General features: G+C 35.1%; 1 protein-coding gene across 4 annotated transcripts in view; it reads right to left on the reverse strand.

Moving 5' to 3' along the window:
* Window positions 1-1,513: 1,513 nt before the first annotated feature.
* The window catches only part of LOC150098935 (methyltransferase-like protein 25B), a 176,423-nt gene continuing 156,754 nt past the window's right edge, over window positions 1,514-21,182 (reverse strand). For all 4 annotated transcript variants that reach the window (XM_090405564.1, XM_090405566.1, XM_090405565.1 and 1 more), the window contains 2 exons: window positions 5,471-5,559; window positions 1,514-1,742 (listed from right to left, as the gene is read on the reverse strand). In XM_090405564.1, coding sequence (XP_090261690.1) covers window positions 1,590-1,742; window positions 5,471-5,559 — 242 coding nt within the window. In that variant the 3' untranslated portion in view covers window positions 1,514-1,589. The remainder of the gene's footprint in view (window positions 1,743-5,470; window positions 5,560-21,182) is intronic.

The raw sequence follows: 21,182 nt of genomic DNA on the forward strand, positions 1-21,182 counted from the left end.
CATTAGTCACAGCATCTTCTGGCTTGATTTTCATCTACTTCATTGGTGCTGCTGCAAATTTGAGTGTTTGTTCAAAGAGAGAGCAGGAGTGCTAATACATCACCCAGATCTGAACCATAATGACTGTCTTTCTTTATCTAAAATTTGGGAGATTCTAAATTACTTATAAGCAGTAATTTTGATTTTCTCCAATCACATTTTTCTATGTACTGTATTGTACTTACTATATTACATTAGAGTGTGGCTCATATCATTAAAAATTCACAGTTCTTGTTGCCTATGTTTTAAAATGTAATTTCACTGAAAATGATCTATCAGATTCAGATTGAAATAGTCAATTTAATAAAGTTTTATTGACTTCTTGTGTTGATGTGTTTCATTATTTGTTTTCTACTATGTCAAAAGTGCCATTAAAGATATGTTCAGTCAACTGCAAACCATCAAAATGAAATCTCTCAGAAAGATAGAAGGCAAAATCAGAAGAGATAAGATATGCAATAAAAACAACTTTAGAAGTAAAACCACTAAAAGGAAATGGTGATAGATGGTTTGAACATGTTCATATAATGAAAAATTAGATATCCAAAGAAAGCTTGGCAAGAAAGACTGCAAGACTCAAAGATCTAAGCAGACATGGAAGAGGAACATCCACACACTGAAAAATAAAAGAGTAGGATGGAAAGATGCCAAAGTACTAGACAGAGATCAAAAGAATCAGCATGTTCTTTGTAGTACATCTACATCAGGTAGAAGAAGATCAACCAAGTAAGTACATCCCTTACCCACATACTGTCCTTACTCCAATACTAGTTACCCAAGTTGAAATCATTCATAATGATTATTCATTTTGTGTCCAATAAACTATGCATCAAGTTCATGATCTATAACAATATCCAACTATATATTTGATTTTGTCAGCCTGCCTCCCTCTCTCCAAACCCAGATAATTATTATGCAATATTCTATGACTAAAATTACAATCAACAGCTATTATTTCTTTAGCATTATTCAAAATTTGAATTACCCAAAATTCAATATCATAAAAACAAATAAAAATAAAAGTAACCTTTAGGAAAGAAAAGATAAGGCAGGAAGAGAGTAATCCACAGCGACAGAAGCAGGCATCAAAAAGAAATCTATTTAAAAAGACCTGTAACTATTCCTCTCAGCAGTTTGAGCATAAAGGAATGTAATACAATATGAGCATTATAATTACTACTACTTTTATTACAATTGCTCATACTGTATTACTTAGTGTAATATTAGCTAAAATAATTCACAATTAACTGGCTGCTGTTTCAAGTTAATGAAGGAAAAAAAATGCATTACAGAAGTTAGTGCAACATGCTGCCAAACTGCAACAAACACACACACACAGGTCACTAATTGCAATACAATGTGATTAGGTGTAGAACGTTTTTTTTGTAATTAGTATTGTGTGAAATATTATTTCATGTTGAAAATAAAAGGTCCAAATCAAGACATGCCAGATCATGTTTTTTTTTTTTTTTTTTTTATTATCTCAATTATTTTTTCGTTATGACATGATATAAATATTATGACCAACACTCATTTATGATAAAAAAAAATTATTTTATACCTATTACAGCTAAATTACGAGGTGATATATACTCATCAAATGCAGCTTCCAAAGCTACTCTAATATTATTTTCATGGAGATAATACAAGCGATCTTGTGTTATCAGAGATTCCAAGACAGGTTGCATTAGAACTTGTAAAAGCTGTAATGTAATTAAAAAATATTAAATAAGCCTATACAGGACAAGAAAATATAATCATATATATATATATATATAATATGTATACACACTGGCAATTTACACTGTTTAAAATATGGATATTATTCAAGAGATATGCATAAATGCTGACTGAATATATGAGACCACAAAATCAAACTTAGAGGTCAATCATGTCAGCTGTGCCATTTATTATATATTTCTAAAAAGACTGCGCCAATTTGTTATCTATGTAGAGTAACTATTTTATTACTGAGTGTTACGTAAATAATAGGCATTCAAAAATATTGGTGCAGTGACTTAATTATTATTTTCATAGTCCAAGAAATTATTTACTATAAAAAAAAATAAAAAAAAAATATATATATACACACAAACACAAGGTGGTTCAAAATTCAACGTACAAACTTTGAGGAGAGATAGAGAACATCAAAATCAACTATATTCACATAGAAAAGCAGACTGGAAACACCACCGGAAGGTACTAACAGGGACACAAAGATACAGAAATAACACAAGGCAGTAAGTAATGTAAAAAACTTTATTACGCATAACTGAACAGTTCACTAGTAGTTGGATACATAATATGGTAAACGAGGTGCATGTCTGCCATCTCAGTGTTCGTAAAACGACACATGTTCTTCATACAACGTCGAAAGCTTGAATCCCACGAACAATCTTTCATATTGATATTTACTATGGTGTAGTCAAGTGGTTTTCTTCCAGCGCATTCTGTGGTGGGTATCTAGTGCATAGTCTGCAAGTCCTGAGTGGCTGTAGTAGGACAGTTTACAGCTGAGGGACCTGGTATACTCCAGGTAGGTCTAGGGGAAGTGGCTGGTCTTTGGTGGAGTGGATAAGGGATGTCAATTTCTTATGTGGTTTGTAACAGGTAATCAGGTCTTTTTTTTTTAGGATTTTTGTGAGCTTTTCAGACATGTCCCAGATATATGGAATGGTGATAGATTTAGTGTAATTTTTGTTAAGAAGGGGGAGGAGGAGGAGGGAGTTGTGGTTAACTGGTTTTAATATTTACTGGATTTTTTGGCAGTTGTAGCCATTGGCTAAGAAGGTGTTAAGGATATGGTTTAGTTAGAGCATTGTTGTCTGAACAGATTAATTTAGCCCTGTTATATAGGGTTATTATAATCCCGTATTGTTGTAAAGGGGAGTGTGATTGCTGGTGAATGCATCTACCTATATGAGTTGGTTTTCTGTAAACAGAGAAAGCCAAGGCTCCATCAGGCTGGTGTGTAATCAGAGTATCTAGAAATGGGAAACTTGTTTTCTTTTTCCAAGGTAAACTGGATTCTGGGGTGTTGATTGTTTAAGTGTGTTAGGAAGTTGTGGAGTGTGTCTAAGCCATGGGGACAAATAGCAAACACATCATCCACATAGCGTAGCCTGACAGTATGTTTTTGTGGGACTGAGTTTAAGGCTTTTTCTTCAAAAGGGATCATAAAGAAGTTTGCCAGGAGTGGAGAACCCATGGCTGTACCCTCCGTTTGTAGAATTTTCCTTGCCAAACAAAATAACCCGATCTCATGGTGAACTGAAATAGGACTGAGATATCAGGAGGAAATTTGGCTTGGATGAGATCTAAGGTATCTTTGAATGGGACATTTGTGAATAAGGAGGAGACATTAAAATCAGTGTGTTGGAGTGAGAGGTTCTATATACTGGCTTTAAAGTAGGTTGAGTTTTTAATGTGTGAGCACTTCGGCTAATTTGTATGTGGGGGAAATTAATGCCATCCCACAATGGGATGTAATGGCACATTCTGTTTATGGATTTTTGGTAGTCCATATATTTGGGGGAGGGGGAGGGGGGGTCTACAGTTGAAAGCTTTTAGTCTACTAGTCACTTCCTCAGGCCAAGAAGTCACCTTCTAAAGGAGCCTTTGAGTGCTCTGATTTGGGAGCTGATGGGATCATATTCAATGGGGAGAGGTAGGTAGAACAACCTTACAGTAAAGTGGAAAGCTTACCTGTGTAGTCCATTTGGTTGAGGACCACAGAGGCATTTCCCTTATCCACTTTGGTGATTGAATACTATTTTGCTGTTGTTCTTCATTTCCTGTAGAGCTTAAGTTCTTCCGTTGTAAGAGAAATGATGGAAAGATACTGGAAATTTGGAAAAAGCTTTTGATTGGATTCAATGGGAAAAAGTCTGGGAAAGTTTGGAAAAGATAGGCATAGAAAAAGAAGAAATAGTCATGATTAAGAACGTGTATGTTAAGTCCAAGAGTCGTGTGAAGACTAAATTTGGTAATATGGAGGTTTACACTTAAAAATGGACTACAACAAGGCTCATTGTGGTGATGAATAGCATCCTAGATATGGTTAATGACCAGAAAGGAAAAACAGCCGTGTTTGCAGATGATGTAGTGATTTGTGCACATTCATAAAAATAACTACATAAGAAACTAGGCAAATGGAATAATGTGACACAGAACTATGGATTACATATTAATAGTAGAAAGTGTGAGAGCATGGTTTTAAATCTTAGTGAAAATGTAACCATTAATGGTGTTAGAGACTCAATGGGCAAGATTTGAGGAGTAGTGAAAAATTCAAATAACTGGGAAATATACTTTCTAGCGATGGAAGTTTAACCAGGAGATAAAGAGGAGGATTTCACTAGGTCAAACTTTTTTTTTTTTTTACCAGTGTAAGTAGTCTACTTTGGGACAGCAAGGTCAAATTTAAGTGTAAGCTCTTGATTAACAAAAGTAACTTTTGTCCATTTTGACTTATGCAGCAGAGACCTGGATACAACAAAAAGAGACATGAATAAATACAAGCAATGGAAATAAAAGTTTTAAGGACAATGGTGACAAAAACAAGACAGAATAAGAAATGTGGACCTATGTTATAATTTCGGGCTAAAAAGTGTTGAAGAAATACTTCTGAGCTCTTGCTTGAGCTATGTGGTCAGAATGTCTCATTTGGACATCTAATGAGAATGAAATTAAAAAGAATAGTAAGAAGAATGTGTGAAATGAAATTTGAGGGGAAGAGAGACCAAGATGAAGACCACAGAAAAGGTGAAGAGACCAGATAAGAGAAGATCTGAAAAAGAGAAACCTGAACTGGTACAGTGTTCACAAAGGGAGAATTTGGAAGGATAGAAAGAAATGGAGAAATTGAATCTGCCTGACCTGACAGTTTTTTGTTGGAACGGTTGTTGCTAAAGAAGGAAAATTAATATTCTTCATAGATGTCACACGTGCATAAAGTTTGAAGGGCAAAAATAAACATTTTGTCACAAAATGCTTGAAACACAAAAAACTGTCACCTGGAGATATTAGTAGCAATTCGGAGGTAAAAGCCCCAATCAGGCAACTCCAAAGCCAAACCCAAAAGGTGGGATATGTTCATGTTACAAATGATATGTAATTACAACCTTGTTTGTAACATTACTCTATGCCAGTTATAAATTAAATTTCATTCAATTCAATCTAGGGAAATGAAGTTACTAGTTTACTTTTTTATCCCATTTTCCCATTAAAGATAGTCTTAACTGAAACCAAGATGAGATGGCTTGACAAATTTTAATAAGGATCTAAATACCAAATTTCAACAAAATCCATTCCAGTCAGAATCAAGAAATAACCATATATGCTCTGATTTTATCAAAGAGAAACTAAATAGGTACTTAATGATTGAATCATATTTTATATATATATATATATATATAAATACTTCACTTACAGTTAAAACTTCAACTAGCGGCATCAGGGGTTCATATCTTTTGTAACATGCTGAAAGTTTCTCTTTTTTTTCTTCTGCACTTAAGTTATCTGAAAAGTGCAACAATATGCCCATTACTGATATTATATTATAATATTTTATAATATAACTTATTATTCAAAGGATGCAAAAAAGTTTACACAACTGGTTCCCAACAGTTTTTGAGTAATTCTTCATGTTCAAAAACCAAGATGTTGTTTTGGAATTACAGCCAAACAATTCAAGCTATGAGGACAGGGTATCATGTGTCTTAAATTTCATGTGCTCTTCTGATCAGATTACCTGTTATGAAAGATGAAAAACTTTTGTTTTCAGGAGGGTGGAAACCCTACCACCTTTGTATGAAACTGGCTAACTCAAATTCAGTTGAGAAAGAACAATCCAGATGGGATTCAATCCCAAACCTTTTCAACCAAAGGATACTGCTGATACTGACAGCTACTAAATCACATAAATCACCAACGGAGAACACACAGGAGGAGAGTTGTATTATGGAAGGGTGCTTGCTAAGAAGTTTTTTTTGGTTAAATATTTAGGAGATTTGATGTGAGCAATATGAAAAACATGACAATAGTAAAAGTGAATTGATGAGGTTGAGGAAGGAATTCTGCTGGGTGCAGAGTAAAAGTGTAAGAAGATACCAGAAAGAAGAAATGAAGATAAACAATGGTAATAAGGCCAGAAAGTGGTACAGTACCATATGGTGAAGGATGTTAAGATAGAGCAATTGGTGGCAATGTGTATAAGAAGAGTGACTGAGGCTGTGAAGAGGAGTGAAAATGCAGAAGAATTGAGTTGGTTGGAACAAATGATTTACAAGGAAATGCAAATTATGTAGCATGGGATTTGAGAGTGCTTGAGGTGTGATAACAAAGAGCTAAAGAAAAAGGCAATGACTATGAATGGCATGATAACGTGGATGTGCAGGGAGAGAGAGACTTTGGATAAGTGCATGTACGAGATAAATATGAAGTTAGGGAAGAGCTATTTGTTGGAGACTGTCAGTAAGCTGGGAAGACTGCTGTTGAGAGAAGTGTATGTGGATTCAGTCAGAAAAACAATTAGATGGTGAGGCTGTGAGTGTAACCTACCAGGATAGGTAGGAGATGAATGGTAGTGGTATAAGAGACAAAGTTTCAGGGATGACCTCATCAGAAGTAGTGAAGTCAAATATTTTCTGGAAAGATAGGTGAGAAATTTTGGGAAGGTGGGAGGAAAGAGAACAAGGAGCAAACTACCATGCTCATACACCTATGCAAAGTGTATTAAGAATAAAATGGCAGAGTTCGTAGTATTGAAAATATGAGTCAGTTCACAAATTATGAGTTAAGTGGAACATGTTGACAAAAAATTATATAATAATGGAAATAGAATAGAATGGATACATCACTCTTCAAGAAGAGAGAAAAGATAAAATAGGCAAGTAGGGTAATGCCGATGACATCGGTAGAGTTGCCCCCCCTGTAGGTGGAACTTGGAGGAAGTAGCTCTTGGCTAGAAGGAGAAGAACAAGAGGTCATCCCTTAAAGATGGGTAAGGATGTCGTTAGTAAAGGCAAGAGCACTAGATTTTTTTTCTTCGAGAGTGGTGAATGAATGGGATGAGTTGCCTGAGTCAGTTGTGAGTGCTTTGTGTGTTAATGATTTCAAGCAGAGGGTACAATAGATATAGTGTTGATAGTTTGGGTCCCCCACGATGAGTCTTAAGACTCCATGGAGATACCCATCAATTAATAAAAATAAACAGCTTTGAGGCCATTTGATGTGAAGTTGAGGGAAGCAGGAATTATAGATATGTAGATGAAACTGGTATTTGATTGACACGTGATAATAATGGGTGACTATAGAAATAATGAATGGAAGCAGAAAAGAAAGAACATGTGGAGAATACATTTTTGAGCTGCTTAGAGATAACTACCTTTCCAAACTGACTCAGGCAACTCATCCCATTCATTCACCACTCTCGTGGTGAATGAATGGGATGAGTTATCCAAATAATATGAAATTAGATGTATACTTTACTACGGAGAACTTCACTCCAGGAGGTGGAAAAGACAAGGGATATAGGGGGTGTTGGTAGATAAGGAGCTGAAGTTCAGGGGACCAATTACAAGTTTACCCAGAAAACTGCTGCCATGAAGACACTGACAATTAGAGATAAGTAACAGTTTCACCATAAAAGGCAATAATCAGGCCACACCTGGATTTCTGCACCCACAGCTCATCACCTGAATATCAATAAGAAAACAGAGGATGCAGAGGTGAGTGACTTCCCAGGACTCTGGAATGTTGATTACAAAGAGAGATTATGGGAGGTGTTCTGAAGATAGGGAGAAGTGATATGACTAAGACAAGTTGGTTAGAGCAGTGTATCAGATTGATACATTAGAGACATCATACGAGGACATCCTTGAAGGCTGTATTTGAATCATGTAAGGAAGTTAAAAGGAGAACTGCTGAACACCAAGTAGTGAATGAGTGGAATATTCCAGCAACAAATGTTCTTGAGGCTACATGTATGATGTGTATTATGTGAGGATGGCCTCTGTGGTAATTTTTCTGATTTCATGATGACCTAGAAATAACACAAAGAATAGTAATTCTAAAAACTACACATTCTTTCTAAACTTTCCTAAAGGGAAATTTTTATGCGAAATCTCACTTGGCAAGAAGTCATCACTGGAAGCTGTATAAGGAGCACAAGCAAGGGAGTGAGAAGCAGGTTTTTTTTTTTTACATGGAGCATTGTGAATGATTGGAATGCACTGCCAAGAGCATGGTGTCTGCAGAGAATATGAATGTGTTTAAAGCATGGCATGATGAGCCTAGTGTATGAAAAAGGGATCTCTTAGATGAGTGACTCCATGGGGTCTTAGGTTGATGATAATAACATTATAAGTGAAGAAATAGTTGTTTACATCAAAAGCATAAAGCAGGAAATTAAAAGAAAATTCATGCAAAAAATACAAACTGAATCTTTTTTTTTTCTTTCGTTTACTGGCAAAGGAATAAACTTTCATAATGCTAAAACCACTATATAACATATTACCATAGTTGAGTATCTAGGCCATCATTCTATTTGCATTTAATATAATTAAAAAAACCCTGAAATAATTGATTTTTTTTTTAATTTTTCAAAAATGTCCACCATTGTAGCATCCCATATAATTGGAAATCAGATGCCACCACAAATTTCTAAAATTCCTCTCAGCAGGAGTGCTAAATACAGGACCACTGTTTTTGACCAAACACAAATTTCTATCGTTACAAAACTGCCACTACTGGCATCAGCTGTGTGGTAGTTTTTTTTAATAAGGATATCATTACATTATATTTCAGTTTTTTTTTTTTTTTAAATGGTATTTAAATAGTATTTATGGTAAAATAGTATTTATGCTCCATATGTATATGATTGAGCAGTCTCAAAAAAGAAGGATAACCAGCATTGTGCCCAGGGTTCTGTTCTTGGGTCCCATGTTATGTAAGTTATTTGCTAATGATATCTCATGTGGATTTAGATGTGCTGATGATGCAAAGTTGGGAATTATAAAAGTGTGCACTTCTAATGTTAATTCCTTTCAAGAAGATTTTAATAGACTTTTAGATTGGACAAATGAGTGGGATTGTAGTTTTAATATTAATAAGTGCAAGGTGTTGCATTTTGGAGTGCAGAGATGTAAGGCTATATATTATATTGATGGAACTGTATTGCAGGAAGTAAATGAGATTTGAAATCTTGGGGAGACAGCTAACAGCAGACTGAAGTTTAGAGGGTTTACTGTACATCATATTGCTGCAGTAATAAGGAATGCACTGACATTTAGGGACAAGAAGGTGGTTATGTCACTATATAAAGCACTGGTGAGACCATATTTGGTGCTCAGATTTGGTCACCTAGTTTTCATTGTGACGTGGAAATTTTGGAGAAGGTCCAGAGATGAATGACTAAGACAATATCAAGACCCTAGAATATTGGGAGATATTCCAGAGATTCCCTCACTAACTTAAATGAGAGATGTTTAAGTTAGTGATGGGTATAAAAGAGTAAAAGGTGAGATAGGAGGAATCAGAGGCCATTCCAGCAAGTTGTATAACAGTGTGGAGAAGATTTTTATATGGAGAGTTGTGAGTGAATGGAACACATTATCAGAACATGTTGTGAATGCAGTGATTGTTAAGGATTTTAATGTTCAGTATGATAAATATGTTGAATGAACTTCTCATGATGAGTCTGCTGACTCCATGGAGGGTGCGATGACGATATCAGCTATGGTAACGTATTAAGAATACAGGTAACCCTCGTATAACGCGGATGTTAGGTTCCATAGAAATGCCACGTTATATGAGACATAGGTCACATAGAAAAAGTAGGGTTAGGTTCCGAAATCGTTTTTTTTTTTTAAATTATATAAACAACGATAACATATCCAACAAAAACAATTTTATTTAATTCAGGTGTCATGTAAGTTAAGAAAACAAACTATGACAAATACACAGTATAAAATTATAAAAATTACAAATTGTACATAAATTTCATTGCATATAATGCATAAATGTTTCAGACACAATAAAATAAAGCGCATATTAACATTTTGTAGATGTTCTTTAAGTGGCCGGAGGTCGTCACCACTTGAAATCTCTTGGACATAATTTGTATAATTCTCATTGCATACTTCAGCTGGTTTAGTCATCAAGAAGTGAGTAATAAGACTTTGCTTTCCACTATGTTGCAATTTTTTTATTAAGTTCATAATATGGCGCTAAACAAATATCCAATTGTCTCGTGAATTTTCCCGAGCACTCCATTGAGGGATCATTATCCGTAAAATAACTTCCTAACTTTTTTGCAAAGTCCAATCCTTCTGCTAATTTCTTTAAACTGAATTCTTTAACGGATTCATCACAATCAGAATCTTCGGCAGAACTTTCCTTGCCATCTATTAATTGTACCAGTTCATCCTCATTTAAATCTGTTTCTCCATCAATTAATTCACTAATTTCGTTTTCAACCATATCGCAAAAGTCCTCTCCACCAAAAATGTGTGCGACGTTTATTATACGACTTAGCTCGACATCCATTGGAGGTACGAAATTTTGTTCCATTACGGCCATATTTTTTTCCAGGAAGCATTCAACGTAGAGGGTTGTAATTCCTTAATGTACAGAGAAATAATTTTTACGCAATTCAATATTGAAAACTCTTTCCACGCTTGAGGCAGTGTCATGTTTGGATTAGATTCCATTTTTTCCAAAATTAATTGAAATGTTCGCCGAATATAATATGACAAATGTTGATATTATTCCTTGGTCGAGTGGTTGAATAAGTGAAGCAGTATTTGGTGGCAAAAAAGGTTATTTTAATATTCGGATAGCTTAAATTTGTTGGATGGCCTGGTGCATTATCTAAAATTAGTAGAATTTTGAAGTCCATATTCTTTTTCTTTGTATAACTGTCAACATCGGGTACAAAACACCTGAAAAACCAATTTTCAAACATGCTAGCTGTAACCCATACCTTTTTTTGTTGGCCCGCCAATAAACAGGTAGGATGGACTTGTCGAGCCCTTTCATCGCACGAGGATTTGCAGATCGGTTAATAAACATTGGTTTTGTCATGTAATCACCTGATGCATTACTACAAAATAGTAGAGTAATTCTATCTTTAGAAACTTTGAATCCAGGAGCTGATCTTTCATTTTTCGAAATATAGGTGCGTTTTGGCATTTTTTTCCAATATAACTCGGATTCATCCGCATTGAACACCTGGTCTGCACTGAAACCACATTCTTGAATGATTTTTTAAGAATTCTGCTCAGGGCAGCTTCAACATCTGCTGATGCTGATTCTCCCTGGATTTTAAGATTATACAAAGAAAACCCCTTTTTAAAGTTTTCGAAACAACCCTTACTGACAGAAAATCCATGCTGAGAGATTTCTTCTGAAGAATCTTGATCAAGTTCTTTTAAATGTTTATAAACTTTGAGAGCTTTTTGCTTAATAAGGTGTCCATCCAAAGGAATTTTCTTTTGAGTGCAATCCTCTACCAAATCATTAGAAATTTCTCCATTTTTTTTCTATTAGAATATTGCGAACGAGTAATGCGCTTTGCACTTACCATTGACCCAGCAATAACACTTTCTCGGATTTTATGTTCATTTTGTTTGATTGTTCGAATTGTTGATTGATTTAAATTCAGAGTCCTTGCAACAACTCCTGTTTTTTCTCCAATTTTCAACCGATCCAAGATTTTAATTTTTTTCTTCGAGAGAAATGAATTTCCTCTTCAATGATGGTTTTTCCCTTTCGTTGCAGTTTTAGTGGCCATTACAATAAAAATAAACTTTTACATAAAAAAAAAAAAGCATTACATATGTATGTAACTCACCAGAAAATAAACTGCTCTGCTTGAGAATAACACTTATGATTTTAAATGTGCTTTCCTGGCAGAAAATAAAGACAATTTTCAACAATAAACACTTTATACAGTAAATCCTAGATGGCAAACCTATGGCGCTCATGCCAGAGATGGCACATCAACGATTTACAGGTGATATCCTTTTATACACTTATAAATTATTCAAGTTTTTTTTTTAATTGTTACAATACATACAAGCTGAATTTTGTTTTACACAAGACAGCAGCTATAAAGACGTTTTGGTGCAGCATTAACAAAAGATCGCGCGCCCCAAAGACAAAAGCAACTGACAAGTGTTGAGTTGAAATGCTAATTCTCTTCAATCGAATTCCATAACATCTGAAACTGTCATAACAACATTTCCTATCGGTTTTAACACATTCACAACAGGGTGTCATTTATCGTTCCGATGGAACTTCTCATTACTGACTGGCTCAACTCACACAAACGTTTCAACCCTTGGTTGAATTTTATGGCTTCATGTTTGCATTTGAGGTGGCAGGTGAACTCACACATTCATTATATGGCATGTTTCAATTCTTGGTAGTCTTTCATTTTAAGTTAGCCTTTGTGATCTGTCATAATGACATTGAGAATTTCAAATGCAATAAAAAAACACTTATTTCATAATTGAAAAATTGGACAATAGTTTTTAGTTAGGTACTGTGTTTCGGTGCAACATATGGTTTTGCTCAAGTCTATACAGCGTAGTTTCTGTGAGAGGGGACATGTGATTTATTAGTTAGCGCCATTTTTATTCCATCTGTCTCTAATTGTACTATTTGTTGAGAATGACAGACTGCAAAAGCCCTCTGTACAGTACCTTATTGTATTCAGTGATACAATAAAACTAAATTATTCGATACTTATAACTACTTGCACGATATGGGCAGACACAAATTTAACGAAGATAAAATTTGAATTTTAAGTCCCGCGGTGAAAAATATGAAAAAATAAATGAAGGGTTACTAGAAATTGTAGACTGCGTTATATCGAAACCGCACTGAACAAGGGATACCACAATTTGTAGACTGCATTATACGAGGGTTACTTGTACAGTGATTTTATAATTTTTTTTTATGCATGAAAGTTTTCTTTGCCAAATAATAAAAAAAAAGATGTAGAGAATCAACAGTTTCAACTTGCTTTTCTTGGTAATTGTATAAAATAAACACTTTAATATGTGCAGGGCTCAAAACAAACTTGTCTGCTCTTCTGTGAGAAGTGAGAATTTTTAGTTGATTAATGAAAACAACGAATGATGAATGAAAAAGCCAGCCTGGTTGGCTGAGTGGTTAGCGTGTCCACTCTCGAGCCAAGAGGCTGTGGGTTTGAATCTCACCATGGGCAGATATGTAAGGCTATCTATTTGGGACAGTCTCATGCAACCAAATTTGTTGAGGTTTGGCATGTTTCTTAGGGCTGAGGCTGATTCCATGAATAGTCTTTCAAATGTGAGGGGAGGGGACTAAATCACATCCTCAATACTTTCTCAGCCAATGGCTACCCCCCCCCCAACAAAAAAAATCCAAAAAACATTGAAACCGGTAAACCAACCCCCCCGCCCCCTCACAACAAGGATTACTCTAAATCCATCACCATTCCATACATCCAAGGCACCTCGGAAAAAATTACAAAAATCCTAAAAAAACATGACTTGACCTCTTGTTACAGACCATATAAAAAATTGGCATCCCTTATCTGCTCCACTAAAGACCATCCATTCCCCCCCCCCCCTAGACCTACCTGGTGCATACCAGGTCCCTTGCAGCTGTAAGTTGTCCTACTTTGGTGAAACAGACAGGACAGCGAATATCAGAACACAAGGGCTACATCCGGTTTCACCAGTACAGCCATTCTGGTTTTGCAGACCATGCTCTGGATACATGCCACAGAATACGGTGGAAGAAAGCCACAACAGTACACCGTAGCAAGTTTAAATTTGAAAGACTATTCATGGAATCAGCTTCAGCCTTAAGAAACATGCCAAACCTCAAAAAATTTGGTTGCATGAGACTGCCCCAAATTTGGGAGGCTTACATCAGGAGACCTTCAGCCCAACAGTCAAGAATACCTACACAGCTCGCTAGGGGGCACCATCAGGACTTTTAGGAAAACCATAGCTTCCTCGCTTCGTTTCTCATTTACTGTGTTTAGTGCCTGCATGCACGTCTTTATTGTAAGTTCCTTTGAAGATAGTAACGTGACGTTGCCAAAATATTGGAAATATATTAAAATTTAATTTAATGTATATTCTATTGTATGTTGTAATTTCCGTAAGTTATTTAGTAAGCATTAGAGTACTATGCTAAATAAGGGATAAAAATTTAAGGAGAACTAAAGGAATAAATAATTCCATACCAATAAGAACTGATAAGAACTGTTTCAATGCAAATGTTTAGTTCAGAAGAAGGAAATTATAATACTAATTAATGATAGAAGTCACTTATGTAAAAGTTTATTTGGAGAATTTTCAATACAGAAGATAACCACAAAAAAGAGAGAGAGAGAGATAAAACAACAATTAAATTGAAAGTGCATGATATTATATGCACTATCAACTGCAAGGGAATAAAACTCCATCTGCATTAATAGAAATCAGGAAATAAAATAATTAATGAAATATTTTTAAATTTAAATAATTAATTACAAGTTCTGAAACACATGAATAGTGATTAGTTAGAATAACTTCCCAAAAGGGAAAGTTTAAAGCAATTGTTTCTGTTAAGGTTGGGATTATGAATGTGTGCTTCCCAGCTTTCTTTGTACAGTTTTTCCCAGAAGAAAATAGCTTTTGCTTAGAACTTTAGTATTGTTTCACTGAATATTGTAGACAAGGCATTGCTTACTAAACTGGATTTATTGGCTCCTTAAGTGAAATATATTCCTCATGCTCTTCAAGACTAATTTGTGAAGAACAACCAGTCTATCTATCATAAAAGATAAAGAAAAAAAATGTTTATGAACTGGATGGAAAGAGAATTGGAGGTTAATCTGACAAAAAAGTTTTGCTTTTATTTCTTAAAGTCCATTAACATATGGAAGAAAATTTTGGAAACTTCTCTGGAGGAGGATTAAGATGAATGCCATGATTACTGATTATTTTATTGATAGTTTTTGTATTATAACTATTAGAATGGTTATAATTCTATCAATATCAAAAGTTATCAATAATAGGTAATTCCTTGTTCAGAACATCTTTACACTGAAAACTGTAGATGCCATATGGTTAACATAGAATGAGAACATCTAGAACATCCAGACAGTTGTTACCTTCTACTTCTAGGGTAAATTTCACTCTTGGATTTACTGAATTAAGTTTCTCAAGAAATTCATGACAATCAGACAGAGGGGTTTCACAGCAAAAACATCAAAAATACATTGTTCATAATGTTCCATAAGTAAGGGAAATGGGAGACCCATATCTGTTTCTGCTATCTGCTTGCATAATTCGTTCTGACAACTGAAATATCCTAAATTAACAACAAAGTCAAATTTACAACATCAGGAAAAATATTATGAAGTAATTCAACTGTATCAGACAGAGGGATGTTTTTTAAAGAGTGGGACTACATCAAAATTTACTAGAAGATCTGTAGGTTGTAAAAATAATACTGAAATTTTATGCTTGGAATCTATTGAGTTTTTTTTATCAAAAAAGCAGAGTTTCCTCTAAATGCAATGAGAAGATAAGATAAGAATCTTGAGAGTTAATAAGTTAGACATTCTATGCAATTCATTTTAGGTCTTAATGGAACATTTTCTTTATGTAATTTAGGAAGTCTAAGAGGAAAAACATGATGAACTTTTAGCCTTTTTATGGTTTTCATTCCATGAATGAACATCATCTAAGAGATTGCTGAGTTTATTGATTTGTGATTGAGTTGGGTCTTTATCAGTGCTTCTGTATGTAGTATGATCTCTAAGTAGAAGATTAAGTTTTCTCAAGTAATTGATTTCTAGCATCATCATGGCAAACACAGTGACAAAGGAAAATGAAAACTGAGTCATTAGATACACTGAATCACACTGAGAAAAAACAAAGCAATCTCTTTCTCTTTATTAATTTTGGTTTTTTAAGAGAGAACATTTTTCTCATGCAGAATTCACACTTCTCTCTCTCTCTCTCCCCTACCCAATTCAAGAAATAGCATAGCCTTGATCTGACTTAAATGAAGCTTACTTCCTCACTGATGGATGGATTAAAAATTTTTCTGTGTTCTGTTTTGTATTTGTGTACTGCAAAATATTAGCATTTGTACATTTCCAGATGCTCTCCTTTTTCCCATCCAAGATTATACATTTACTTGTTCTGGCTTCACTAATTCACCTTAAAATTGGTCTACTTTTCTCTTTTTTCCCATTTGATAATATATATATATATATATTTATCCTCTTCTTATTGTAGTCAATATGTTTCATTCTGCAAAATGCCTTTTCATTTCCCTTTGTATGCCTTGCACCCCCCCAACCATTTAAGCTATAAACATCTAATTTTGTACTTCATTTCTAATGATGCTTCTATTTGACTTTAATCTTTCTCATTGGCTCTCCATACTTTTGAGCAATGTAAGAGTGAAATCAGCATAAGCTGGGTTTTCATCTTGTTTTTTCATTCACTGATTTTTTTAATTTGTTCCCTAGATTTTTTTGGAATTTAGACATTTTCTGACATCTACATCATGCAACCCAAATAACAAAATCACATCATTTGTTCTTTTTCTACTATTTAATCTTTTATGACTACTTTTAACCTACTTTGATTTCTGTCTTTAAATGATTATTAAGCTATACATTGCATTGTGGGGTGCTTAAGGGTCAAAGCTGTATAACTGAGAGGAGACCTCCACATAGCCTTTAAAGGAATGCGGAGAACCGACCAGGGCTTCTGACCTAATGTCCAATCCTCACCTTCTCGTGGTGCACCCTGTTGGGTATCTACTTGGATACTGAACGGACGAGGATGGGCTGGCAATTTGGGATTTAGCCGACCAAATTGTATTCTTATTGGTTAAACCAAAATATAGAATGATGGTACAACATGACAAAATTTCATGCCGGCTGGGGCGTCGCCCGGTTAAACAAGGCCCCCGTTGTTTTAGCCAGGGAACCAGGGCGAACAGCGAAAAGTCAGCTACTGGAACAAATCTGAAAATAAACCCCAACTCAACATCACCAGAGTTAAAGATCGGTACAATCAACGTAAGAAGCCTGAATGGCAAAGAAATGGAGCTAGCTGAGGAATTAGATAAGTACCAGATCGATATAATAGGGGTGACTGAAACAAAAAAAGACAATAACTGGTGAGATCTTTCTGAGCAATAAATACAAAATGTTATATTCAGGCAATGACAATCAAGGAAAAGAAGGAGTAGCCATAGTATTCAACACAAAATACGAGGCTAATCTTCTTGAATGGCAGTCAGTCTCAAGTAGAGTAATGTGGGCAAATATGAGAATGGGGAACTGGACAATGAGACTTATTTGTGCCTATGGTCCCACAGAAGGTTCTACTAAGGTAGAAGTGGAGGAATTTTTTGAGGCTTTAGAAAAAGCAACTGACACAATGAAAAATGAAAAGTTGGTCCTTGTTGGGGATCTAAATAGCAGAGTAGGAAATGATTGTGAGACATACAAAAATATTTTGGGAAAATTTGGAGAAAAGAGCAAAGCTAATAATAATGGCAAATATCTGTTGGATTTCTGCTCAGGACATGGACTGGTTATTACTAACACCATGTTCCAACATAAAAATGTGCACAAATTCACATGGAGAGAAGAGGCAAGGAATAAGAAAAGTCTCATTGACTATGTTATTGTTGATAGTGATGTTTTCTCCCTGGTGCAGGACACCAGAGTGTACAGAGGATTTGAAATTGGAAGTGATCACTATTTAGTCTTGAGCAGGATAAAATTGAATTTCATATTGAAAAGAATAACATGTAAGAAAGTTTTAAAGCGAATAAAAGTTGAGCAGCTCTCAGATGTGAGCTGTAGACTAAAATACACAAAGATTATTGAAGGAAAAATGAAAGAGTTTGAGAACAGGAATCAAACCTTGGAGATTCAGTGGCAAACTCTGAAGAAAACATTGATTGATTCTGCCAGAGAGGCATGTGGTGAGGTTGTTTGTAAGGATAAAAAAATCAGAACTCCTTGGTGGACACAGGAGGTTAAAGAGGCAGTGAAGGAAAAGAAGAAAGCATACCAAAAGTTCCTGTCAAATAAGTCAGCTTGTGCTCTTAGAGAATATAGAGACAAATGCAAGAATGCTAAACACTCTGTAAAACTAGCTAAACAAAAGTCATGGGAGGACTTTGGCAAGAATATAGAAAATAAATATCAAGAAGGTGGCAAAATATTCTGGAGGTTGTTGAAGAAGCTTAAGAATGGAGGAAAGAGTGCTATAAAAGGAATTAGAGATGATAAAGGTGACATGAAAACGGGAGAAAAAGATATTCTTGAAGTATGGAGTAATTACTTTGAAAAACTGCTAAATGAAACAAGCAGTGATAACAGCACAGTGGTAAAAAACACTGACCAGGCATGCAGTCAGGAATACATATCCATACTTGAAGTAGAAAAAGCCATCAAAGGCTTGAAATGTGGAAAGGCAGCAGGAGTAGATGATATTCGACCAGAAATGCTGAAGTATGGTGGTATAAGAGTCTTACAGTGGCTGCACTGCATAGTTCAGAAAGCCTGGACAGAGGGACGAATTCCCGATGATTGGAGTAGAGCTCTCATAGTACCCATATATAAAAAGGGAAATAAAACTGCATGTGAGAATTACAGAGGTATTTCCCTACTTAGTGTTCCTGGCAAGATCTATGCAAGTATACTTGAGAAACGGTTGAGAAGAATTGTGGAAGAAAAGCTTGGTGAAGAACAAGCTGGATTCAGGCCAAATAGAGGCTGTCAGGATCAGATCTTCACTTTACGACAAATAGTCGAGAAAGCATGGGAATATAACAAAGATCTGTATTTAAGTTTTGTCGATCTGGAAAAGGCATATGACAAGGTGCCAAGAGAGAAGCTATTCAATACGATGCAGTTATATGGTGTCAATGGGACATTATATCAAGCAATACTTAGTCTTTATTTGAGTTGTAAGTCAGCAGTTCGAATTGAAGGAAGTACAGGAAGATGGTTTAATGTTAAATCTGATGTGAGACAAGGATGTACATTATCCCCTCTGTTATTCATTATCTATATGGATCACATTATGAAGGAAAGTGGTATTAAACATGATATCAAAATTGGAGATGTTAATGTCAGCTCTTTGCTTTATGCGGATGATGTTATACTTCTAAATAAATCCGCTACAAGTCTGCAAGATTCTCTGACTAAATTGAATAGCTCTTGTAATAGATATGGCATGAAGGTCAGCAATAAAAAGACAAAGACAATGAAAATAGGCAGAATTATTGAAAATGTCAACTGTGTTGTGAATGGAGAACCTGTGGAACAAGTAAAACATTTCAGCTATTTAGGCACGATTTTTACTGAAGATGGTAAATTAAATATAGAAATAGACAACAGAATCAGCAAAGCTGGTATGGTGGGAAGTCAATTGAATAAATTCATATGGAATAAGAGAGAAATTAGTCGGAACACTAAATTAGCTGTATACAAGACAGTGTTCAAACCAGTTTTAACTTATGGATCTGAGAGCTGGGTCAGAAGTAAAACACTTGACCAAAGACTAGAGACTGCAGATATGAGAGTCCTGAGAAAGATTATAGGCGTGAACAGATGGCATCAATGGCAGTATCATATTAAAAACGAGGATATTAGGAAAGAACTTGACATTGTCTGCATCCAGGAATGCGTTAGCAGAGCTAATCTCAGGTGGTATGGTCACTTAAACAGAATGGGCGAGGAAAGATTAGCAAAACAAGTGTTCTCTGCCAGGTTGGCAGGAAAACGACCGAGAGGAAGACCAAGATATAGGTGGATTGATACGGTACAAAGTGCTTTAGACGATAGAAATATAAGATCTGATAATATTGGAGTGTTGACAAGTAACAGAATGATTTGGAGGAAAATTGTAGATAGGAAATTAATAATGATGTAATTTTTTTCATGTAGTACTATCATATCCTGTACACCCCTTGAGGGTACATATCAGGAATTTGATGATGATGATGATGACATTGCATTGTTGGCTTATTTTATTCAATTCATAACTGATTTTTTAAGAGTTATCTTCATTATCTTAATCATCTGATGATTTACTGATTATCTTGTTTAATTGTTTTTATTTTTTTCATATTTTTATAATTTGTTCAACACACACACAAATTATAGCGGAAGAGACAGACTATATCCCTGTCTTACTCCTTGATCAATTCCAAGATACTCTAATTGTGTCACTTTTTCACAAACTAAAATCATATATAGTTTTAGCTGTTGTTTACATGCAGAAGAACAACATTAATTATTTAACTTATATTTATAATCAATCTGGCTCAATACTTTTGTTTTTCGCCATCATCTTCGGTTGTCAAAAGTCCCTCCTATGTAGCACTGTGTAACATCAATACTGATAAGGTTCACTTAAAATGCAGTACTTACCAAGAGCCATGCCCTGATTACTGAGTCCAATTCATTCTGTGCTGAGAACACCAATTCAGCAACATCACCAAGTAGGTTGATGCATGTACCTCCCAACCATGATGCATGTTTACTATTACTTAACCATGCATTCCATTTTCTATGGACAACATCCTTTACTGGATTATTCAAAACTTAGTCTAATAGCCACAAAAGATGGTTCAAGCCAACTGAACTGAATCCTACATATCCTCAATTTCCTGATATGCATCCTGAAGCGGTGTTCAGGCTACTACGATGGCAATACATGATTAAGTTCACATCATCAGTAATCTCCTATCAACAATTTTCCTCCAAATTAGTCTATTACTTGTCACCATAGCAATATTGTTGTATATAACATTTCATGCTTCTAAGGCACTTCTGGCTGAATCAATCCACCAAACTTTGTTTTTCCTTCTGGTCTCTTTCCTGCCATCTTGGCATCAAACAACTGTTTTGCCTTGCTGCCAAAATGTCAACCTACTGACAGTTGCCAAGACCTTCAGAATATTTCACAACTGACAACTTTTTTGATGTGATATAACACTGCCATTTTTTTTAATATCAAAATAAAATTATATACCAAGCATGTTCATTCATAAAATTCGTACAGCTAGATAGTAACTGCCACAATGAACAATTTATAACTGATAATACCCAT

Source organism: Typopeltis vanoorti, chromosome 15 (assembly GCF_054136105.1).
Source record: "Typopeltis vanoorti isolate ZY-2024b chromosome 15, IOZ_Tvanoo_1.0, whole genome shotgun sequence".
Taxonomy (NCBI): Eukaryota; Metazoa; Arthropoda; class Arachnida; order Uropygi; family Thelyphonidae; genus Typopeltis; species Typopeltis vanoorti.